Source organism: Nipponia nippon, unplaced genomic scaffold (genome assembly GCF_047370975.1).
Source record: "Nipponia nippon isolate SJK-2023a ecotype South Korea unplaced genomic scaffold, ASM4737097v1 scaffold_5, whole genome shotgun sequence".
Taxonomy (NCBI): Eukaryota; Metazoa; Chordata; class Aves; order Pelecaniformes; family Threskiornithidae; genus Nipponia; species Nipponia nippon.
This window is the reverse complement of record NW_028262369.1, coordinates 28,306,945-28,332,491: the sequence shown is the minus strand read 5'-3', so window position 1 is coordinate 28,332,491 and position 25,547 is coordinate 28,306,945. Positions and strand designations below refer to the sequence as shown.

At 40.4% G+C, this 25,547-nt stretch overlaps 1 protein-coding gene across 6 annotated transcripts in view; it reads left to right on the top strand.

The window, feature by feature from the left end:
* ELAVL4 (ELAV like RNA binding protein 4) overlaps nucleotides 1-25,547 on the top strand; it is an 84,657-nt gene that overhangs the window by 46,219 nt on the left and 12,891 nt on the right. For all 6 annotated transcript variants that reach the window (XM_087733069.1, XM_087733068.1, XM_009461275.2 and 3 more), the window contains exon 3: nucleotides 17,707-17,810. In XM_087733069.1, coding sequence (XP_087589195.1) covers nucleotides 17,707-17,810 — 104 coding nt within the window. The remainder of the gene's footprint in view (nucleotides 1-17,706; nucleotides 17,811-25,547) is intronic.

The window sequence follows — 25,547 nt, the reverse complement described above, 5'->3', positions numbered from 1 at the left end:
TTCCTTAGTAAACAGATGTCTTCTAGTATTGGCCCAGCGTTTGCAGCAGGCAACAGCTAAGCTTTAGGTGTTTTAATGGGAGGTTTTGATATCTGATAGAGTAGATGAGCAAGAGGTCACAGTGTCCATCTTGGGATTGAAGCGGGGGGACCCTGAAAGCTTGTCATAATGGAAAGACACAAAGCAAAAACAGGATTAATGGTTAAATTTAATTATATGAAAGAGGCCTTTTGGTAATACAGTTCATGACAATAGGTGACTGTTCTACAGTTAAGTCTGCATTTGAAAGACTCAGGCTGGAAATTGCAGAGATATTAGTAAAATTGTGCTGCTTTGTCATGGGGAAAAATACTTATTTTTATTCAAGGAAAGTAGTTCAGCTATTTATGTTTAGAAGCTGCAGATAGAACATGTATTCACTGAAAATTTCACATACAAAGACTACCAGTGTTTTGTATATGTTTTCTCTAAGAATTCTGTAAAAGGGCATACCGAAAGTGTTTCCTATTGGAAGAAAAATGACCCATATGCAGATAAATATAGCTTACTGTGAAACTCGGCATTCAGTTACCTGATCCTAAATGACTGAAAGTCTAATCTGAGAATAAACTACTTTTACATTTGATGTCGAATTCACTGATTGTGCTTTGGAAGTGCCTTCCATTTTGAGATTACTGGTTCCAGCAGTTTTCCTCAGTTAAAATACATTAAACAGATAGGATTATAGAATCTAGGGATTATGTTAGATAAGACTTAAACTGTTTAGAAAGTATGTAAACACTCATGCCTCATGGCATAAGCCCACCTAATAACAGGGTTTAGGAGAAAAATACCTCGTAGAGGTAGTTTATTCCCTTGTTGACTTGGAAGGGGTTTTGAGTAATTCTCTGTAAAGCAGTGGTAACTAGTCACTGATCTCTAACTTTTTTGGTACAGATCTTGTTAGACTAGGCTGACTGCTAGCAGCAGTTGCTTTGCTCTAGTAGTAGATGAGATTAACACAATCCTTCAGAACAGGGGGAAAAAACCAAACTAACTTATGTACTGTGGTGTTCACCATTTACAAAGTGAATATAATTCTGGCATTTGGTTTGATGGCATTTGGAGGCCATATTTAGTAGTACCCCTCAAACTGGCTGTATAGAGAATCTCTGTAAGAAGCAGTGCAGTTTTCTGCATTTAACTTCCTTGAAAGCAAAAGACTTGGTATTTGCTGAAGTTAGAAAAATATTTATGCAGCGGAGTACTCTGCTAGAGTTCTTCTGTCTGAAAAATAATACCAATGAAGTGAATTACCTGAGTTTTTTTCAGGAAGTGACTTGTAGGTTGGCCTCACCATATTTTAGTAGGTACAGGAGATTTGTATGGCAGTTGTTCCTTTGTGCCGAGTTCATGTTCAAAATGCAGTGGGGGAAGAGTGGTCAGGTAGAATAGTATAGCTGCAGCTGAAAGTCAAGTGCCCAGAAAAGCAGAAGTCTAATGTGTTTTAGAGCTGAAAAAATGAAAATTCTTTCTGTGAATCAGAATACAAAGCATGCTTTACTTTTTGGTTATAATCTTTGGTACCTTCAGTTGCATGTAGAGAATGAAAAACAGACATGTTTCAGAGCTTTTAAACCTAAAATCTAGAAATATTTTTTAAAAGACTAAATATATGGTTCTGAATGTCATTAAAGACCTTTAAGTTGATCTTAATTTGGTGGCCTAGTTATTTTATTTCTATAGCTGCTTATTTCCTGAAGTGTGTTCTGTTCTTGAGCAGAGATAAACCTAATTTCAGTGTTGCATATCCTATTCTAAGGGCTGCAGATTCAAGACAATCCCCAAATATTGATTATCTAAATGAACATTTACGTTAAGTATCTGAACTAAACTCATTAGCACTGTGGGGAAGGGAACACAGGAATAGTAGCGAGTGTCTTAGTGCTGGATTTCTAAAACGTGTTTGGTATGGTTTGATGTCTATTCTAAATGCTGAGGAAAACGGTCAAATTTGCATCCGTCATTTTCTTTATCGCCTCTCTGCAGTTGTCTGGTGCATACTCTGCAACGGCGAACAAAAGAATTTTGATTTCTTGGTTATTGGAAAAAAGCAATTGAAATGAGTGTTGGGGCAAATAGGCAGAAAGCAAGTAGGCATGACCCTTGTGCTGTGAAAGGGCTTTCTAATTAACTTCAGCAGTTTCACTCCTGAGCTTGTTCTGAAGTGTATTAAATGCCTTCAATGCATATTTAGTTTATTCTTCACAGTTTTAACTGCTTGGTTTGAGTAAATAACATCACCTTCCCATCAAGTCTAGTGAGGAAGGATTAGCAGTATAGTTTTCCTCAACGGTACAAGCATACGTACAACTCTGAAATCATGACTTCCAGGTTTAAGGTTATTTATGAGGCTTTTCAGTGTGTCTGCTGGCCTTCTAGACTGAGACTTTCTTTCCATTCTTCTTATCTGTGTTGAAGATAACAGTCTGCCAGGAAACAGCCAGGTGAAATGGCTCTGGTGGAACCCTATATATGACAGTCCACCCTTACCTATGGTGTTGTCTGTCCTTTTTTTCCTTATTCTGCCCTTCCCTCTAGAAGCAGAGGGCCCCATGCTTCAGCACTTGTGCACGGCTTCTTCTGTCCCTAACCCTTTTTCTTTTCTTTCCTTTTAGCCCAATGAGGACAAGGAGAAAGGGGAGGAAAGGAATGAGAGAGTTGCAGGAAAGCTCTGGGAGATTGGCAGCAGTGTCCACTAATGATGCACTATCTTCCAGCTGAGGCAGGGTCTTTTGGGGCAGTAGTAGACAGCGCACCAAGAGATACCTGTCAAGGCTCTGAGGCTGACTTTCCCAGTATTCATGTGTTCCCTGCTACTCAAGACCTTCTGCCCTTCAGCCATACCAATGAGCAGTGTGGCCGTGCTGTGGCTGTCACCCCTGTCTGTCTCCCCAGTCCTCTTGCTAGACAACTTGTCCAAGAACAAAAGTGACCTGTGCAAAACCAGTCTGAAATGGGCCTAACTCCTGCTCTCCCTTTTCACAAGGCTTTGCTTTTTACCAGCACTGCATTAGGAGTTTCTTCTTGAGTTTAAGATGGTGTTTAATAAATTTGTGACCAGGATTATTTGACCTGCCTGCAGCAGCTGTTTCCCAGACTCTGAGCCAGGAAGTTCTTGCCCCTTCTCTGTTGCAGAGCTGATCCGTCATCACTTGACTTCCTAGCATGCAGGTGCTTTTCTCTACAGCCAGAAGACCTCTTCACTTTGACTTCTGGGAATGGTCAACCTGAGACCTTCAAATCAATATTGGGATCTGCTGCCTGTGGGAGTGCGTCTTCAGCACTCCTGTCTTTTTCCTCTGTTTTCTGCTAGCTCACTTTATATGCAGTCCCTATACTGATGAAACAAAGTACCTCTTCAGACTCCATCTACTCAGACTCTGTGACTTGAGCAAAGACCTATTTACATGATCAAGCCAACCTGTTTTCTATTTATTGGTCAAGTGAGAAGCAATCTGTAGAGGGCAAAGTTCCTTTTTGGGTATCCAGTGCATGGAGGTCTTGCCTGGCCTTAAATCCTTTCCTTCTCCTTTGCTTTCAGAAAACTTCAGAGGTTCAATCCCAATGCTTTGAAACTTAGGGTATTGTCTTAATTTGACCTATGGTTAAGAGGAGTTAATTTCTAGTTATGTTATCATAGAATCATTTAGGTTGGGAAAGACCTTTAAGATCATCAAGTCCAACTGTTAACCTAAACCATATGCACAAGAATATATGGAGATGGGGATTTACCAGTGTTTTCTACACCTGCACATGCGTAATGCTGCTCACCATTTATTCTTTTTTCCTGCTTAAAGGATAGGTTTCTCTTGCTGCCTGAATTGGGAGTCCACTAGCTGTTGTATGCAGCTCACTGGCAATTATGTGGTTATAGTCAGCACTGATGACCTTCTCAGTAATCCATCGGCTAATGGAAGTTGTTCTGATGCTCAGCCTTTGCCAACAGACAAGCATACATCTTTGGATTTCAGCTGCATCCTACTTTATTTCCTGTTCTTCATTCCTGGAGTTGTCATTGATAGGGTATTGCAGCCTCTGACTTTTTTTACACTATTTGTGGTACGGCCTGAGTCTTGTTCTGGCCCTTCTGCATCTCTGCCTGCCTGTCTAGACAGATTTTGCCCAAGTGCTGTGTTTCACATTTCTGTGATGCCAGTCTTGTGGTCCCTCTCATCCCATCATAAGACTTTGATTCTAAAAAGTGTAGGGAAAGAGGGAAGGCAAGCATCATGTCACTGAAGTCCAAGTCCATTTCTTTGACTTTGCTCACTGGCTCTGCTTTGGCTGACTCACTGCTGGGGTTTGGACATAGCTGCTGTTCTCCATTATCCTTGAGCAGGATCCATCACTGACTTTGCAGATGTTCCTACTTGTCCCCACTAGGAATTTCAGCACAAGTTACTGACTTGCAGGTGCTGCTGGAGACAGATATTGGACTAGGCAGACCTCTGCTCTGACCCCGTACTGCTGTTCTTATGACTCTCACAGCATCTGTTTAATCAGTGGAATATATTGGCTTGAGGGGGAGAAAAAAAAAAACTGAATGAAAACAGCCCAGACTGTTTTCTCAGTTAGATGGTTTTTAAGGGGTGTTGCAAAAGCAGATGGACAAAAAAGCTGTGTCATACTCACCTGCAAGCAAACAAATGGCAGCATTGCCAGTATGATTAATTGTTGCTGTACTAGAGGGGCTGCTGTTTCTGCAGTACAAGGTCTAATGTGCCTGCTGCCCTATATGGATAATTGCCTGTGCTTACACACGTTTTAAAGCACCTTAAATTAGATGTCAACAGGCTTGCTTGTGCCTACAGTATTCTAGGATCCACAAAATGAGGCTGCCTTCTTCTTCCTTAGGATCCCGTTGGGTAGATGTAGGGATTGTTTTGACTTTCCCAGTTCTGAGGATGGTAGGTAGGGCATGATAAGATAGGACATGTAGGAAGGAAGAAGTATTCTCCAGCATTTCCTTTTTTAGACTCCTCTGTTCTCCTACGTGCTCTCTGTGTCGCTTCTATTTACCAATGCATCTCTTTCTCCTATTTCTCTACTTTTTCTTTAAATATTTTCCAGCTCTGGAAGCCACTTAAACAAAAAACCCAATCCCAAACATGAGCAGCTTGGGAGCTTGACTGATAACGGTTTTGCCCTTTTTTTTTTTTTTTACTATGTTGGAATAGCTGCTATGTTCCCTTGCTTTTGTTGATTGGTAGGATTGTGGTGCTTAACTTGCTCCAGGTTAGGTATGTTTAGGTACTTTGCCAAACTGGAAACAAAAGAAGGAAAAATACATGTATTTGCCCTCTCCTCGGTTTGCCACCTATATGCTTAATATTGTGAAAAGCCTTTTAACAAGAGTAGTGTATCATAAAACCTGCACTGTTTTCTGTGGTGGTCAGCCAGCAAGGACTGCTTGTAGTCATGACATCCACATGTGGTACATCCAGTGCCGTACATGTGGATATCGTCATAGGAAAAGGTGTTGGCTGATACTGATGAAATATGCCACCTTTAAAAGGAAAAGATTTGCTTTTCAGTCTAGAGAAAATTCATCAGAGCATATTCATGCTAATAATTTTTTCAACAAAATTATCAGGAAATTTAAGTGATAGAACTAGGTAGTACGTCCACACAATAAAGTCATAATATTTCCTCCTTAAGCAGTTTTCCTTTTCATTACTTCTATTACCTGCAAGTACCTAAACAGACTATTATAAATGTTTGAAGTATGTCTTAAAAATTCCTGCTCTTGTTTTAAAGTTCTTGAAAGTTCTGTCTTAAAGCTGAAGCAGATTTGTCAAGTAGGCTTGCTGCAGTCTAAGTACTGATGGATAGCAAAATTTTTATAGGTAGCCCATTTAGAATACGATGAAGTGGCTTTACTTTTCTCAGCATCTTTCCAGATGCTGTGTAAAGTAATCTACGTAAATCTAACTATTACAGATTAACCTTCTTAGCTGTCAGGTTGCAGCTTTTATTTATGTTTTTGCTGATCAGATTAAAAATGCTGCAGACACAGGTTGTGTTGTTAATATTAAATTTTGTATTCCGGTCTGTAATAAATGACTTTCCTCTGTGCATTGGAAAAAACGGTTAGTAGAGCTCAGAGTTTAATTAGTAGGCTGTTTATGAGACAGAATAGGTATTCTGAGTCATTGTTCAGCATTACTGTGAAATTTCTTAGTGTTGTGGTGGCTTTTGTTTTTTGTTGTTTGACAGAGGCTGAGGTACAAAACCCTGAATGTTGCTGAATTAAATCATTTAATGACAAAATTACCAGAGCTTTTTGAATTTGCAGTCAACCAGGTTTCTGATATTACTGCTGCAGTATATTGTTATGTCCTACTTAATAGCCTTGTTTTGCAAAACAAACTCTTGGTTTTTCTCCAGTTTTATGTGCCTCTGCCACTTCCTTTAGACTGAAAGTGTTACTGCCACTGTTTCCACATAAAATGCTTCCAGGTTTGAGGATGCACCGGATTTTCATATCTTAGCTGCGCCTTTCCTTTCCTGATTGCACTGCTTGCATAGTTCTTCTCAGTGAGAGAGCCTGTTCTTGGCCTTTTAACAAAAATCTCTCTCCTATAAACCAAGTTGCATGTTACTTTGTTCAGCCACAACTGGCCTTTCACGCTGCCCATGCAGTTCTCGTTCCCACTTTTGTGATGGGTCGCTTGGTCAGTGCAGAGGCTATATTGTAGTTCTGTCCTGCCTTTCTTCTCCCCATCACTCCACCATTCACTACCATCGTCTTCTAGAATAGTGGGTTTTCTCAAACTTTGACTCTCGGTGCATGGCATTGCTTTTTTGTGCAAAAGTTTGGTACATTTGCACCAAAATTGTGCCCATGGGATCACTGTGATCTAAACTTACTGTCCCTTTGGTTGAAGCCTGACCGGTGAAAAATCACTCCATTTCTTTTGGTTTGCTTTCAGTTTCTGCTTCTTTGTTCAGTATTAGGTTTTTTTAGTGGCCTTCCACTTTCATCTAAATTTCAGAAATACCAGTGTTTGGGATGGGATGCAGGAAGGGAAGCTAAGTCTGCTGTAATGAAGCTGCTTTCATGACCTACTGGTTCTCACTGTTGGAGTGCTTTTTCTCTTTGGTTTCAGACCACATAACTTTTTTACCCTCTCAATTTTATCTTCTTTTATGAGTAACAGTGTTAAGTAGCACACTTTTAATATTTCATCTCCAGTCATAGTCTTTACACATTTGAAGTCTCTATAGGCTTTTGCATCTCCTTTTAGTCACAATTTAACCAAGGGATAGCATATTTTAACACTGGACACTGCTAATCTTGCATCTTAAGTCATTCTTGATTTTAAAAACCTGGTGGTTGCTGAAATTTGCCTTCAGTTTGTTTCTTTCCTCATCTCCAGTACATACACTTCTTGTTATAATTGACTGCAGTCTTTAACATTCTTTATGTACCGCTGATCTAGTGATGCTGTATCCCCTCTCCATGATGTGACATCGCCTATTTGGGACGTGAAAGACTTCCTACCAGATATTGAATGCTTTATGTAGTGCAGTGACTTCTTTAATTCCTGTTGCAGACTTCTTTCCCCACTGCTGCTTATGTTTTTTTTTATGTCCTGGTATGTTTTTAATTTTTTCCTGGGTCTATTTGTTTTCACTTTTTCTTACTGAATATTGTTTTAACTTAGCCTGTTTGTTTCTAATGTCTGCATTCTTGTGTTTAATTTGTCTCTTCTTCAGCATTGAATTTACTGTTTGGGATAGACAAGTCATGGCTGTTTCTTGTCCATTCATGCCTGTCCCCAGAACACTGGATTTTTATAGTACAGTCCCTGTTCTGTTCTAGGACAAAGCAGGGAGGAGTGCAGCCTTGCTCTTCTCAGAACAGCTGCTAATTCAGAGGCTGTGTGCTCCTTGAAGGAAGGGGGAGGAGAAGATGAAAAGAAGGGAAGCAAGAGATGTCAACTGGGGCGGGGGGGTGTCCAAATATTTGTTCAGCAGTGGAACTCAGTTGTCTTAAATATGTCAGTAGCAGTAGCTTCTGAAAACATACTTATTCAGTTGCTTGCAGTAGTATGAACACACCCATGCTTAAAATATGGTTTTATGTTTAAAGAAACTTGATAGAGGCAGGAAAAGAAAAAAGAAAAAGGAGGATAATATGTTCTGCAGCATGAAATGTGCATGTTGTTTTCAAGATATCTCCAGCCCAGCACAACGCACAATGGTCCAATAATAAGGTTACTGTCTTAGGGTGAGAGAGATGTAGTTTTAGATGCCGGTTCTAGTGACTGTATTACTCTGTCCAAGTTCACCCTGGAAATCTTGATGCCTTTCAGTTTCTCTCCTCCAAAATAGGAATAAAAGTGCTTTCCTCAGTGGTGTTTGTGAGGAAAGGTGTGTTACAGAGATAAAATGCTTCTATGCTATGGTAATGGGAACCACAGAAGACTCCAGCCAAGTCAGCAGCATCTGTCTCAAACTGCCACTTAAGCTTTGCATGCAGATTAGTCCACGTCCTCAAGTACAGTAATTACACAGCTGACTTTGTTAAAACTCTGTGTAGTGTGCAGGTAAGAGCAAAGTCTTGTTTCAGGTGAGATGCAGAACACCTGAAATTCTAGAAGCCTTTGAGAGACTGTAAGGCACTATTCACAAGAGTAGGCAATGTTTTATGTTGCTGGTATGGTGAAGTTTAAAATGGAGTAATTGCATGTTTTTGAAAGTCCTCTTGAAATTTCTATGGGAGTAGGGTTTTGGAAGGATGTAGTGGTACTGGGCAGCAGCAGGCTCTGTCAAAGCATGCTCCATCTTGTTCTGTTTTCTGGATGGATGTGTAGTAGCTACTCCAGCATGAGAAGCATTACTGTGTCTAATTTTGAGGGACAGCAGCTACTGTCAATTGGTATTTAATTTACATGAGAACAGCTACTGCTTCAGCATCTCTGAAAATCAAGACATTAAATTACACCATCTTGCATTAAGGGATTTGTCAAAGCTACAGAGGAGGACAAAACTTGTGTAATCTCCTCTGGCACTGCCTGGTGAAGTCAGGCTTTCTAACTTGGCAAGGTGCTGGTTGAATGACCTTGCTTTCTGTTGTTGGGGAGCTTGCAGTTGGTTTTTGCAGGTCTTGCTTTGTTTTTGAGGTCACCATGTTCAGGTCCTTGTGGTTCTCTTCCAAACAGAGATGTGGAGGTTCAGGGGCCGCAGTTACCTCGCTAGCACTAATCATTTGATTGCTTTACCTACATTTATAGGATTTGTTTCACATTTTGGGCAACACTTTTTTAATTCCCCTTTTATTTTTCTAGGCTTGTTGTCATGGTTTCTGGCATTTCCCATTCAGATATTAAAATTGAGTGAGTGGTGTCTGTATGTCTGGTTCATTTTCCTTCTTATCCTCTCCCCAAGGGAGACTCTTACGTAGGATGTAGCATGCCGTTTGCAAGGGCTTCCTTGGGGGGATTTTGTTAATCAGGTAGCAGAGTCTCTGTTGGAGAAGGCCTGGTGCAAAGAAGCCCCTTCAACTTGGACAGGAGTATATGCGTAGAGCATATAGGAGCTTCTGCATGCGTAGACCTCCCATTGGACCTGATCATGCAACTCGTGACTCCCCCCAAAAAGGCCTGTCTCCTACATGAATGAGTGTTTATCTGAGTCTCTCTGGCACTGCCAGGATTAAGGCAGTGACAGGAATTTTCTCCCTGCAGATTTCCTATGGGGAGGGCATGGCCTTTGCTATTTGGGGGTCATGCCTTAGGGGAAGAGGTTGCTGAGGGATCTTGGCCCATCCGAGCAGGTTTGTGTCAGTGTGTACACCTTTATAGGTGCTCTAGCTAGAGCTAGGCCTTAGCCTGTGGAGCACAGATGGGTTTTCCCTGAGGTTTGGGTTTAGATTTCCTTATTTATTCATTATGAAACTAAAAACATGGGTTTTAGGAGGGGATCTGCTATATGGGTATCACAGTGCAAGTCTGGAATCTGGCTTTCCTCTCTGGTAGGATCTTAAGAAGAAGGATCTTCTACTGACACTCAGATTTTGCTGATGGCTGTTTTTAACCAAGGCTAAGTTGTGCTCCTTAATTGTAGGTGCACTGTAGCATCAAAGCATATCTGGGGCTTTAGATTGGATTGCATTTAAATACAGATGACTCTTCCTAATCTAGAAGGGGAATTTTCTCAAAAGAACTAACAAGGCAACCCAAAATACAGTAATTTGATGGAAGGTTCCCAAACAAAATTTGTACCCCGTCACCTTCCTGCAAAAGGCAAAAACCAAGCTATTTACTATTCATCCTTCTCTTGTTTTTTTGCTTAGAGAAAGGCTATACATTTTTCCTTAAATTTTTGTGAAAGCAATAGTTAATATTGTAATAGGTGAAGGATGCTTTCTTGCTATTCATGGACAATGTGTATTAAATCCTAGTCGGTACAAATATAAGGAGTCTTTATTCTAAATAAGCTGGAGACTAAATGGATGCTGTGATAAAGAACTGCACTAAGCACAGAACGAGTTACCTTCGTAGTTGGATTACAGCGAATTGTGACAGTGACAGCCTTCGCCTAATTGTTTGCTCCTAGGAGCACTGTACACAGAAGCTGCTTCCCTCCTGGTTTGCTTCTCCTGTGACTGCAGTGTGCATCACTGGGGTGACAGCAGGTGCTGCTTCTTGATAAAGGGATGGAGGATGAATGAGACTGATGTTACTGGTATAAAAAAGCATTTGACGGGAGCAGGGTTTGAACTGGTCTCATGATCAGATCTCGTTTTCCCTTGATCTGAATCTTCTCTGCATAGCTGATCTCCTTTTTTAGGTAAACAGCTTTATTTGTTGGTAACTGTCATAGAAACCAAAAAAAAAAGCAGGCAATTCACTTGACCCTCTTTGTATTTTGAATGTATTTTCTCAAGGGTATTTATGTAACCTTCTCTGAAAGCCCCTACTACATACAGTTCTTCATATGAGTTGCAGTCATTCTTTGTCCTTCCAGGAATGTGTTTAAAACACTTCTGAAATGGTTTGGAGGCTCACAGGGTCGTGCTCTGAAATGGGACTAGGAGCTGCAGCAGGGCTTACCTTGAATGTCAGTAAGTCTCTTCTGTTACTGTTATTTAGAAGATGGAAAGCATGATGAGTCTCTCCTGCCCATCTCTCTTGCTTGCTGCTTTCCTTGCCAGGCATCCGTAGGTGGTATTTATTAGGAGCATACCCGGTTTATGAGAACTGTTGGGGAAGGCTGAAGAGCATGTGCAGGTCTGCTTAGAAGAGTCACAGGTGGACAGCAAGTTGAGTTCAGTTGCTTTGATAGAGAAACTCACCCTGGCACCAGTTTCTTCCCTAAATGTTTGCTGAGGTTGGAACAGGCAAAAACTAGAGCTGGGAGGCTTGGAGAATTCATGGTGAGCATTATTTTATCTTTTGGTCTCAAACCCAGAGTGACTGAAGGCTGTTACTGCCTCTGACAGCTTCTGCCTGGCTAATACAAGATGAGCTGTCAGACGTGGCCTACTTCTGAAGGAAGGGATTGTGTCAAAGAAAAACATCAGTGCTTGGTGGTGTTCATGTTATGGCTGCCAGGCGGGCAGCTTTAATTAGGTTTTACATTTGGGCAGGGGACAACAAAACCATGATTTAAGGCAGTTTGCATTGTTGCTGTCCCATTCTATGCTTGTTTTCAGGAGTAACTGTTTATAGAGGGGACCATAGTACTTTAATGTGACTTTGCATTCCAGACTAACTTATTTTTGAGAAAAAAAGGATATTTTTAAAACTTTTTTTAACTTACCTGGACAGAAGTGAGGAATTCAAGGTTGTAGTCTTCTATGTTTTTTAGAATAGTTTCCAGCAATAGGAAGGCTTCAAACTTGTCTGAGGAAGTAGTTTACTTCTTTCCTTGTGGGAATGATTGCAGTAGGAGCTGTATGGAGAACAACCAGCAGAAACAGCTTATTTGTAGAGCTTCAGAGTAGAAGAGATTATTGAGCACTTAACACATCTTGCCAAAACCTTCCCTGGATTAATTCCTGCTTGAGCTAGAGCATAGCTTTCAGGAAAAAAACATGAACTTCCAGAATTTCCAGTGGTAGAAGAGCTGACAGAATGGTTGGTAGGTAGTTAAAATAATGTTACCTTCAATGTCAAAAACAGAACAAATGCCTTCCCCAGGAAAACAGCATTTGCTTTGTTGTTTCTAGTCTAGTTTCTCTTGTTTCAACTGCCAAGTGATGGGACTTGGGATACAAAACTCCATGCCTTATCTGCTGGACAGACATTAAAAAATAAATCTATCTGTACTTCAGATGAGTACTAAAGTGGTAGTGTTAAGGTTCAACTTAACCTTTTTCGATCAGGTAGACAGATTAACTCCCATCTTTCAGTTGAAAGAGTTTTTCAATTCTATAGGCCATTCTCATGGCACCATTGCCAAGGCATCAGTATCTTTCTTGAAGCACATACACCAGGACTGGGCACAGTGCTTCGGCAGCAAAGCACACAGCCAGATGAGAAAGTGATTTTTCTTTCCCTTTTTGTGTGCGTGGCTTTTATGCCACAAAGAATTGTTTTAACCCTTTTGGCAGCATTGCAAGCTTGATGTGGTTGATTATCTGTCACTCTGTATCCAAGTCTTTCATTTTCCATTTGGAAAGTATGCCATGGTTCTTGGTTTGTTGGGATGTAATCTGGGGTTTCTGCTATCTAAATTTACATATTTGTAGTTTACTGAGGAGCTTAAATTGCTTTGTACCTGAACTCTCTCCTCTTTGTTCATATCCTCCCATCCTGTCTTTCTGCAGTCGATGATCTTTAGGAGCAAGGAGTTTGTGTTTTTTCCACTCATCAATGGAAATAAGCAGTTTAGGGCCAAGATCTGTTTCCTGAGAGAGACCTGTAGGAAAACATCTTCCTGGTGATTTCCTATTCACAATTCCCAGTTAGAGATCTGTTGGCTGATTATTTTTTTAATCCATTTAATGTGTACCATGTTAATTTTGTTTTAGTCAATTAAATAAGCAGTACCGAATCAAGTGCTTTATAGAAGACCAAGTATATCAATGCTATTAAATCGACATTCTTAAAATTTATCAGTCAAACTTGTAATCTCATCAAGAAGGATGTCAGTTTAGTTTGACAGAATCTATTTTCCATAGACCTAATTTGATTGACATTGATTTTATTACCCTTCTCTAATTCTTTATTATTAGAGTCCGGTATCGAGTATTCTGTAATTTTGCCTTGCTCAGTGTTAGAGCGATGGACCTGTAATTACTTGGGTCATCCAGTCCTCTCTTTTTGAATTTCAGTGCAGAATTCTTTCCTCCAGGCTCCTGGAATTTTAGTGCTGTAAGACTTAATGAAAATCGCAAGAGCGCCATTTGCCTCTCTTCTTGGAGTCTGTTCTGCGCAAGTAATCCAGATCTAATTTAAACATGTATAATTTTAGGACCTCCTGTTTAAAAACCACCTGGCTTGCTAGTTAGTACTTCTTCAGGTGTACATAACCCATTTGTTTTCTCTGTACTGTTATTACTATCTGCTGATGAGTCAGCATGAGTGTTAAGGGATGTTTTTTGTGTAATCTAAAAAAAAGCTTTTGTTTTTCTGACCTTTACTAGCCAGAGTGTTTTTTCTGGGTTTTTTCATTTGTTTCCTATGATTTTTCTTACCTAACTTATATTGGTTTCTATCTGTGTTCCTTTTATCTCTTAAGGTTTTTGGGTGTATGGATAAATTTTATAAACAGGGTATATTAATTTTTTTCCATAATCTTTCTCATGGTTTGTTTTAATCTTGGTGATTTTTCAGCTCTGTGAAATAGAGCCTTCTAAAATACAAAATATGTACATTACCAGCTTGGGCTTGGCTTTGCATGTGTTTTTTTAAGACTGTCAAGTCCTTGATCATTTTTAACCCTGTTATCACTCACTTTTAGACGTATTCTTTACAACATCGTAGGAGATCCACTATGCATTTTCTGCAAGCTAGATAAAACATTCAGAAAGAGCAATGGTAATAGTGATATAACAAGGTGTTGTTTTAGGATCATCTAGAAATATCTCTTGCCTGCCCTACTGAATCACAGTATGTGCTGAACTATTGGATTCCAAATCACAGAAAATATTTACTATTTACGGTGCTGTTCCTGGGAAGTGTAGCATGGGAATGAACTTCAGTGTCTGTGTGGGATCCCACTGAGAGGTCCAGCTGCTTGCTTCATGCTGCCAGATTGTGTCCAAAGAAACATTACCCTTTTCGAGTACATGCAATAAGTGTACACAATTAAAAAAAAGGAACAAAACTGAAAGTTCATACTGCTTCACTGTATTCTGGAACAAATTCTTCTTTTCTTTCTCTACTGGTAACAATTTTTAGTTCTTTCATATCTAGAGTCTGTGTTGTCTGACATAAGGTGTATTGCTCTTGAGAGTAATTGGAAAATAATTTTTTTAGCTGGATATATAATTTTTTTTGTTTCTTAGCTGTAAATGTTTAGTACGCTAAAACTGTATGATGTCTACCAGCAGTGGTAAAGCTTTTCACAAATTATGATTTTTCTGGGTTTATTTTCTTTTCAGTTTTTTTGAGATGGGGGGGTGTCTGCTTTGATTAAATGATGGTGTTTAGGGGAGGTGCTTGAAAATACAAAGTAAACCAAACAAAATATACCCCTGAAGTGGCAAGCTGTTAACTGAAAGATTTTCTCCTTTCAGCTTCACTGGTACAAAGCAAAGCATGTGACAGAAAGCAGCAACAGGAATTCGCTAATTGAAGGAACTGCACCAAAATTTCAGTAGGCTGCAAAGGGTGTGGGATTTGAGGTGGTGGGGTTTTTTGGTTTTTGTTTTTTTAGATAAAAGAGGTTTTTTGAATTAACAGAAAGTCCGTGCTCAGAATGCTGAGTAGGCCCACCCTAACTTTTTTGTGAGAATATAGTCCAGTCAATATAGCAATTAATATACTTGCTATGAAATCACAACCAATAGCTTATGAGTAGCAGGCCTTAAATTCCATTACAAGTTTTATATATTTCAGGAGTATATATTAACAAAAGAAAATCACATTTCTGTGTACCTATTATTCTAAGCAACATTTTATGACAATGTAATTGTTTTCTTTAAGCCAGGTTCTGCAGGTGTGCATGCAGACAGCTTTGTTCATGTTGGTACTCCTTATCCTTCACCTTGAAGAAAATATTTGTTTGTTTCCAGTTGGTAGTGAGAATCAGAGATGGTGGTATCTAAACTTGAATAACATTACTGGAGAACTCCAAGGAAAGGAGTAAATGGTCTATGAAGTGTTTGTATCATTCTTTCTTGTATTGCCATTATTTCCCTTCCCTACAGCTTGTGTTGTCTGTGGGTTTGTTATCCGTGGTCTCTTCCTTGTAGAAGTATTTACAGAAGGGAGAATGTTCCTATGAGAGATTATTAAAAATCACTGTATATATTGTAGAGGTTGGTCAGTCTGTGTACCTTGAGAACAACAGCGGCTGGACATGGAAGCCTGTTTTCAGACACTGACATAAATCCCAGGGCCTTGCATCAGCTACTCCTGTTATCTATGTACCTCTGAAGGTTGATAGATAGTTAATGGGAAAAGCAGGGACATGAACTCAGGTTATCCAAGCCCTGATCCTTGCATCTCCCTTCCTCTGTAAAAAGAGGTTTGCTTCCTAGAGAATGGCTTCCTTCTGCCTGGGAACGTTTAGGATTAAATGTATTAAGGATATGATGTGTTCAGAGGCACAGGGATTGGGGCTGTATAAAATCTCTCAGGTAGACAAGAAGAGGAAGATATGGCATGGAAAGCATCTTCACAGTATGTCTGCTCCAGGCTTTTTGCTCTGTCAGACTTCAGCTTGTTCTTGGTTAATGTTGTGTAACTTGGGTAAGAATATTTTTGTTGAGATTAATTCAGCTCTCCAGGATGATGGGGTATGTTTTTATACTTTTTTTTCCCCCTGAAGTTAAATTGAGTGGATGGAATTGCTCCCTGGATATATTGTAGTTTAAAACAAACAATTCGTATCCTTATGCCTGCATATGGGCATTTTAGGTGTGAATTGCAATGTTTCCATGGATTTTTAAGGTCTTCCATCACATAGTTAGCAGCTTCTAGTGCTTTGATCTGATTTCGTAAGACAGAGCTCCCTGTATTTGTGTTACAGCAAATGCTGTATTTTTGGTGGTGTCTGAGAAACACATAGATGCTTTTTTGTAGTCCAGGAGACAAAGAAACAAAGCTTTGTGCTTGGGAGGCAGGATCTGTGCCTCCAGGGTACATCAAGGCACTTGGTGTGCAGCTGCTTTCCCAACCTCTACTTTCTCCTGGTGAGCAGGAGCTGGGTCGCTGTTTGCTGCTCCTTCGGATAGAAATCTTCTGCCAGTGCTGTCCTTCTCCTTGGGAGGGGTTTTTCACATTTCCTTTCTTCCTGCCTGTGAGCAGGAGCACTTAGATCCCATCCGCGTCAGTGCCCAGAGGCAGGTTGTCTTTTGGCTTGCTATTCTCCAGATACACTGAAGGGTGTATGAGAAGGAGTGTGGTTGAAATGCAGGACTGCTTGCCTACCTGCTTGGGCTCGCTTATTCTTGAAATTTGATATCTGTGTATGTTTTTAAGTGAACGTGCCTTAAAAAAAAAACACATAAGAATTGCTGTGTTTTCCAAATGTGCAAAATAACTTCAGTAGGAGGCTCGAGGAGGAAGGGATCTGGAAGTGGCTGTCTGTCACGTAGCATTAATAGACTTGATGCTGCAAAACTGGTACTTGGGAATCGGGAAAGGTTACCTCTCTGGTACGGGTTCTTGCAGCCCCTTGCAGACCTACAGCTCTGTCCCTGTGCTGTGTGAATGAGTATCTGTAGTGCTAACAGCACGGCCTCTCCAGCTCCATGTTACTTATCCCAGCTATTAACCAGGTCTCCTCTTTCTACTGCAAACACAAACACAGATCTTGCTAGTAAAACAGAAGCTGTTGAAATTATTTTGGCTGCTAAAGTGGGCTCGTGCCATCCCGTGCGCAGCAGCAGTTGTACTGTTTTGGTTTTGATGTCATCTCTGATACACAGAGGAAAGCTTTAATGCGGTCTCTTATCCTACTGCAATTTGATCTGTCCTTTTTCTTCCTCCTTACTGGCTGCTCACTGAGCAATAAAATGAGATGTAAAGGTTGCTGTCTGTTTCTCAGTCAGCTGCTTCAAGGTTAGTGTTAGAACACTGTTTCCTAATTTCTGCATTTTAAACACTTATAAACTTGTCTATAAACAGTAGCAAAATTATGTGTGTATGTCTCCTATCATTTTTAAGAGGTGGCCTTGTTACTGCTCTGGCAGGTCAGCCAGTTACTTTTACTAGGAACTCGGCACAAAAGTATTACACAATTTTGCTGCTGTCAAGCCTCATACACACTTTTCGGTAAACTCCTGGGGAAGGCAGGGTGGGGGGTTGCTTCTTTTTTTGTTTTTAAAGTAGGATCTTCAGAGCAGCAATTTAAAATTTTTATGTTGGCTTCTACTGTATTAAGGAGATAATGAAGTGGTGAAGAACAGTATACAGACCATAGGGGAAAGCAGGGATGAAACAAATGGTGTAAGAAAATTATGATCCTGCTCTTGGAAGTTGTTCCTGTGCTTAAAAAAAAAAAAAACTGAGTCTTTTTTCTTTGTTTCTTGTATTTCAACAGGGCAGAGTTTAGGGTATGGATTCGTTAACTATATTGATCCAAAGGATGCAGAGAAAGCCATTAACACTTTAAATGGACTCAGACTCCAGACCAAAACCATAAAGGTAAGACAACATAAGCCACCTTTTGCTCAGTTCAGGAAGTGGAATAAGTAGTTGAGATCGCTTCTGGCAATTTCATCACTATTTAATCTCCATTGTAAGGAGCACTCAGCTAATGAGCTCCTCCTTGGAACAATGGGAGGACAAGCAGAAGATGAAATCTCTTTTCTCTGAAATTGCTGCTATTGTTACGGAAGCTGCTTAAAGCATTGCAGTGAGGCTTAAATGTAGAATAAAACAGCCGTAGTGATACCATTATTCATAAACAGAGGTGAAGTACGTGACAGTGTATTCACAACTTACACGTTTTCTTGTGTTTTAATGGGAAATACCTTGACACGGAGCTCTCTTTTAGTGACACGTCATCATCGGGTGTTGAAGGTATGTTCCACTCAAGTTAGAATATGTCGTTCTCAAAAAAAAAAAAAATCTAAATTTCCCTATCCTTAGTTTGATATATTCTTTTAAAAGCTGGAGGGATTAGAGATCCCACTGAAGTCTCACATTATTGTTGTAATAGACCATTAGTTATTCAACGACCTTCTTTAGTGGTCTCACAAGAAAAGCGAGTTTCTACACTGTCACGTTTTCTGCTGCATGGCTGATAAAGCTTTTTTGAAAGAGCTTACAGAAGATTTCCACACATTGAATTCTGACAATTAATACAGCTTAAGTAATGCGAATCAAAAAATTGAAGGGGAACAAACAGCAGATCTGATTCAAATTATCTGAAACTGCTTTGATCATATTTGAATGCTGACTTTCGATTTGTACCATTTTCTTAATTTTTCTTCTGTACTCAATTTGTATTTCAAAGCCAAAAATGTTAAAGAATATAAAAATAGAATTTTTACCTTTGAAAATATTGGTACAAATAATGTCAGTGACTTCATATCTTGCAAAAAAGATACTGTATGGTCAATACATTAGTTGTACTTACCCTTTCTCACTAAAGGTTTTGGTTTGAACAAAGTGGTATTCCCTAAAGCAAAAATATTTTTGGGTTTCCTGTGCATATATAAGGATTGCTTCAAGCAAGTTTTTTCCCTGGTTTATTTGATTAGCAAAGAGCAGAAGTCCTGAGCTGGGGGTTATGAAAGTGGTGGAATAGCTGCATGGATTACATAGAGAAAGCTACTTCCAAACCTCCATTAGACCAACCAGGTTCCATCCCATAGATGTGTATGTGGGCTATATATCAAAATGCTCACAGCATGGTTTTGTAGAGTTAAATAGAAAAACTTACAGGAATATGTAAGGCAAAGCAGCAAAATCTACCGTCTTATCTACTGCTGCAGGTGGAAATACGTGCCTGGACTCAGCAGTTACTGCTCAACTTTTCACTGTAAGCAGAAAGTTGCTCTCCAAATTGCTTTTAAAGGCACGTTATCAGGAAAAATATAATATTTTGGAAGTGCTAACCTATCTTCTAAATACTTTATTAAAAACTCGGTAGAACTTGAAAAATCCATATCAGTTTTTAATGCAGCACTTTGTATCTTGAATGTTATTCAGCATTGGCAAAGGTGCTACATTTCTTGTCCTAAGTACCGATGTTGCTTTGCCTCTTTTATTTTGTGAGCCAGAGCAATGCTTGTGTATTAATAATATTCCAGGGTTACAGGAAACATAAGCTACAAAGTCTTCCAAAAACTCCAACCCACCCCAATTATTATTTTAATTTCTCACATGCAATATTAAACCACTGTGCCTTCCTTTTTATCGTATGTAGTAAGATTTTTGTTATCCAGGAACTTCCCATGCTAAAACATCTTTGCAGAATGTTTTTTTTCTTTAGGTTTTTTCAATTCAGTATAAAATTTATGAATATAGGTGGTTTATTAGGTTTGGGGTTTTCATGCTTATTAACAGCTAGTAGACTTTAATAGAATACACAACATTTTGGGCTCTTGAAAGCTGTTAAAATTTAACAGTAAGCAAAGAGATTGACCTAAGCTACAGGCACAGGAGCTGCATAATGTCTTCAGTGATTGGGAAGATGTGTAGGCTCCTTTTTTTTAAAAATGTTTTCAAGTAAGTGTTTATGCAGTTGCCTAAAACCAACCCAAGGGAGCCTTCTCTTCAAATAGCCAAGCTTTGGACACATGGACATCTAACTGGCAGTTTCCAACCCAATTTTTAATTGCAGAATCACATGCGATTATCTCACCTTACCCCCTTTGTATTTTTAATTATGTTTTGATCTTAGAAATCTTAGTAGATTAGGTCTGCTTCCCTGGTACTGTGTGATGAGGATGGAGGTTTTGCAATGTTCACACTAGCTGAGTGGTGAATCGTGTTTTTACTGCTCCTGGCAGCACCTGTGTTGCCAGAGATGTCCTCCATTTCCAAACAGTTGCAAAGTGCTGAGAAAACCTACTCGGTGCCGCTGAAGTCTCCTAGCTTGTCCATTGCCTGCACACACCCCTTTCTAGCATCTCACTGTGATTCATTATAAGGTTGAAGTATTTTAATTTGTATAATTACTATATTTAATTATCAGAGCCGATTACTTTAGTCTAGTTAGATGCCCTTTACAGTTATTAAAAATGCACTTTTGGTGCATTAAAAAAGCCTGTCTCAAAAGAACATATAGGAAGGGATTTGGTGGCATATAGTTTTTGTAGGCTAAAAAAATATTTAATTAAATACTAGAATAACATTGAGCTGGAAAAGTACTGAGCATTACTTTATTCTGTTTTCTTCATGAGTGTGGTTGGTTTTTATACCCCAGAATGAATCTGCAATGTCCTGTTGATGGATAGGCTGAACCTTGGCCTCTGCCCGTGTATGCTGGGTAGCTGCAGCCCTGCAGGTAGCATTTCTCTGGCTACCTTTTGTTTGGAAGCTGTTTTGGTGGAAAGTTGAAATGAATAATCTGCAAAAGCCCTTTTACAGGGGCACATTACTTCTGCTTGCCAAGGTCACCTTGGTCCTGCTGGCTGTGTCCATATCCCTGCTCCAATAGTTGTGGGCTTTGCTGTCCCTTGCACCTAGACTGAACATGAGCTGGCTCCGGGGGGGTCATATTTGCACTCATTTTTTGACCCACAAGGCTTAATTCCTGTTTACAAAAAATATATATTTTCTGCATGTGTCCCCAAATCCTGTCCTTTTCACTTCTATAACATTTTTGTGGCAGCTTAATGTTCTCTCTCTCCTCTGATGCCTTGCAAAACAGCCATGCAGTCACAGGAGGAACTGGTTTTATAGCAGGATCAGCAAAACAGCTAGGAACAGTCTGCTCTCAGATGTGAGGACTAAAATAGCTGAAGAAATGTTCTTTTTATTATTTCATCATTACAATAAATAATCCCTTTTCACTGTAGCAGCTAAAATATTTATGTGCATTTTATTTAAGTCAATGATGCCCTTTCAAGTCAAAGTCGAGAGGTGACTATTTACAGAGTATCTGTTCGGGGAAAGCATCGAAGGAAGTGCTATGTGTTTGGTAATAGCTTATACATGTTATGTTCCTCCTCAGCTGATCATAGTGCATATTTTATTTACACCATTTCGTATCATCATCATCTTGTGAGGGAGAAGGGCTTCACTTTATTTTTACAGCTAAAGCTTGATATAATTCTAAAAACCAGCTTAGAATGAGGGAAGGTACAGCGCATGTTGAAATAAATACATATTCCAGAAATTGAATCTATTTTTAGAAATTAAATTTGCCCATCCATAAAAGCATATGAAAGGTCACTGCTGCTGTTGAAGATTGCCTGGCAATTCAGTTGCATCAAATATCAGAAAGGAAATACAATGTGTGGTGCATAGGGTACAGACTGCTTAAACCGTGCTGCTTTGCCCTGAAAGAAAGGACAGTGTCTGAAAGGATGCGAAGGAAGCGTTTTACAATTTACATGAGGATTCGGGTGACCTGGCTTCATGTTGGGGGATGCTGGAACAAGGGCAGAACAGAGTTTTGAAAGGAAGTTTGAAATCTAAAAAGAGCCGATGACCCCCTGAAGTGTGGTCTTGTGTCCCCCTCTCCTTCCTTTTCTCTGTTGCCTGAGAAGTAGGTTGGTTTGTTTCTTACCGAGCAGGTAGCACGCTGTGACACTGCTGGAGCAAAGGGAGAAGTCTCCAGTGAGGGGAGAAGGAATCTGGGTTCTCTGAGCCCTTGATGCCTTCCAGTTTTTAAATCCATCAAATCTATCAGATGATAAAATACCAGACAGATCGGATCATTCCTCTCTGGTCAGAGGCTTTCTCTAATTATTTCAATTTTCAGTTAAATGAATAAATAATGTGGAATATAGCTGCTGCTGTTTTGACACTTCCTGTTGTTAATTCAAAATGTTTATTTCTGCTTTACTCTCCTGTTTTGATCAATAGGACTGGATGGTCCTAGTTTAAAATACAGTGAATAGGGCTGTGGGAGAAAGTACTTCTGTGTTTTCTGGAAATAAAGCAGTAACATTACTGCTCAAAGATCTTGCTATTTATCTTGGTTTCTCTGGCGTTTCTCGAAATGCCAGACACTTCTACAAAGTTCAGGCTCTAAATCTGTCCATGTTAATTCTTGTAATTGTCTGCAAAAGTACAAACCATCCTGTCACTGTAGGGTAACCAAATAACAGCAACTCCAGACTTTTCTGTCCTACAAAGTCATTTGTCAAGAAGATTGCCTTCAAGTACTGCTTAGCAGTGAAGGAGGCGCGGGAAGCACAACGCAGGGGAGGAGGAAGGGAGCAGCAGCAAGCGATGGGGAAGAGAGCTGCGTCCTCTGCATCCCATCCCTAAACCGCTTGGGAGGTATGGGGAAGAATATACCTGACAATCTGAGTTGCAGCCAGAAAGTCCTGGCTTGCTGATAGTTACAGCAGCAGAGCTCTGGTGCTGGGTGCCCTTGGTGCAATACAGGTGGAAAACGCAGGGTTTTCGGCAGAGTATTCTCCTGTAGCCTACTGGGGGGCTACCTGCCACTGAGCCAGCCGGCCACCACCTGCAGCTGCTTCTCCCAGTGAAGAAATGGGATGTTGTGCAAGGCCAGGTGGTAAGGGGAGGGTGTGTGGGGAGATCTGGGGATACTCTGATTTGTGGGGGAACTGGGGAAAACAAAATATAGAGGGGAAAACAAAATATAGAGGGGAAGGCACAGAGAAGGCTTAGGTGTTTTGTGAGGGAGAGGAGCTGGAGGGTCTGAGGGGTGGGAGGTATTGGGAGGATCTGCACATGTTGGACTGTGGCGCAGAGGGGTTTGCATTTTTAGCTTCCCATGTATTGGGCTCCCCATGTGTACAGAGACGCAGCGTGTGGTGCACCCATGGGCTCTGCCAGCTCACCAGCTGCCTTCAGATACGCTCGGCTGCATTTCCCCCCAAGCTCCAGCAAAGCTTTGTAGAGGGTAGAGGTGTAAAAGAGCATGCACTTCTTGACTTCCCTGAAAATTCAGGTTAGTCATTTGCAAGCTGTGGATTTGAGATGTAGTTGTTCTATAGTTTCTTTTAAAATGAAGTTAATTGCTTGTTCTGTTTTGTGATAGGTCAGAGTTAGTCATAAGCGCAGTCATCTGCTGTGACTGCTGCGCCCTGGGACAAAGCGTTGGACAAGAAACTTTAAAGATACCACAGACCCGGAAAGCCTCCACTAAGTTTACATCATTTTTGCTCTCTAGGAGCCTCTGTCTGCATAACCTTTTGGACTTTGTAGTGCTTATTAACAAATCCTTCTCCACCCTTTGTGTTGGTAGTGATGCCGTGGCTTGAAGGACCTTTCAGTGCTGTGTTTGAAGGTTCAGATTTGGCTCCGCTGCTTTCAGCAGGCACCGGAGAATCTTTACCTGTTAGTTTTGTGTATCTTCTCTTAATCGAGATTTCTCTTTTAACTGCTTCAGTTTTGCCAGTGAATCCTTTTCATTCCACAGAGCCAGAGCAATTATTTCTCTCAGCCCTGCTCTTGATACAGCTGGAGTGCTTCTGGGTTATTATCTATGGATGTCTTTCCTGAAATGATGGGATAGACTGTTGTATCTTACCTGCAATCATAATTAATCCTCGTAAAATGGCATTGAATTGCTCAACAGTAAAGTGCATCGTCACTCCCCTTCATCCTCCAGCCAAGGGCTTGGGAGAAGAGAAAGGACAAAGCAGTGCAAGCGGTGCATGTGAAAATATTCCAGATTTTGATCTTCAACCTCTGGACCAGAGGGTTTGTGTGTGTGATTGTTCTGACAAAGCACGTAGCTTACACAGGAGTCTTTCTTAAATCTGTGTTTTTGTACAAAATTAGGGCATGGACAAGGGCCTGGAAGTGGCTGTGGCGAAACATCTCTTCTGGCCATAGCCTATCCTCTGGTGTTGAGCAGGCTTTACTTCTGGTTTTGTGTGCGTGTGAAACAAGTGAGATTGTGCTTACTTACACGTGTGAGGCTGTTTAAGTGGTTGTGTTAAAGCACTTGCTGTGCATACCAGTGAAATAAGAGGTAGCAAGTGAAGGAAGGGTTGTCCCTATTTTACACGTTTGGACCTCAGGCAGAAAAAAAGCAAAGTGACTGACCCCAAAAGTCATGCAAGAAATCCTATGTCTCAGAGCATGTCATGCAAAGAGACAAAGCAAAGTCTTTCAGGATTATTAAGGTCACCAAGAAGTTTAGTGTTTTTGAATGTTACACAAACTTTTTTGAAAGCTGCCCAGGGAGTAACTGAACACTAACTGCACCTTACCTGCTCGTGGCTGGAGAGATGTCCTAGCGATTGCAGGTGCTATCAGTGGCTGGTTTGGTGGCCTGTGGATGCCTGTGCTGCCATCCAGCACTCTGATTAAAGGCTCCTGACTAGTCTCATGTTCCCCAGGTGAGTAACACTAGATGCAGAGTAAAACATACATCTCCTTGGAGAAGTTTTCTTTTTGAAAGACATGAGCTGCTAGGTTGCTTGTCAGCAGATGTTTTCACCGGGGCAGGGTGGCTCTGCTGGCAGAGCACATTCCTTCAGGGAAGGATGATGCTGTTCTTCAGAGTGGACAGGAGTTGAGAGATTATTCTGATTTGCTCCACAAAAAAAAAATTAATTTGGGAGGAGGCTTCTAGAAATGGACTTAATGTTTGAGAAGTTCAGGATTAGCATATAAGCTGAAGGCACCTCTTATGAGCAGTAGTGAAGTGGTTAAGTGTCAGTGTTTAAATGGTTGTTGTTACATGTCCAGTGCCTCGTCTCTAAGACAAATGGGATGCGTTCATGCCTCTGGGTGCCTTTGCTGTGGGCTCTGACTTGGAAAGACCAGACTGCTTCAATTTACGTTTTGAAGAGGCTTGAGGTTAGAAATTTTTCAAAAAGTTTTCTACATGGGAAAATGGGTAGGAAATCAATAGGGAAGATAATTACTTTAACTTGGAGATATTTTTTTGTGCTCCTGAACAAAAATGTGCATTACTGTGGCAGATACGAAAGTACTGGACGTTATGACTCTGCAGTAGTGTTTGGAGACAGTGGTGCAGATTTAAGAGATGGCTCTTTATACTAAAGAGAAGCCCTTACACTGGCTAATGTTCAGTGTCAGATGAGAAATATCCTAGAAAATGTTTTTCGTAGTTAGTGTCTATATATTTATAGAAACTAACATGGGAGGCCAGCAAGCCATAAAGTGAATTGTATGATATTTTGTCTTCCTTGCAAATTTGACCACAGAACTCCTAAATGATCTTATGCAGCGAAATATAACATCATCGTTCAACCTCCAGCTGTCATACAAATGGACAAACAATTTAATGCTGAGAAATGCCTGGGTCAAACA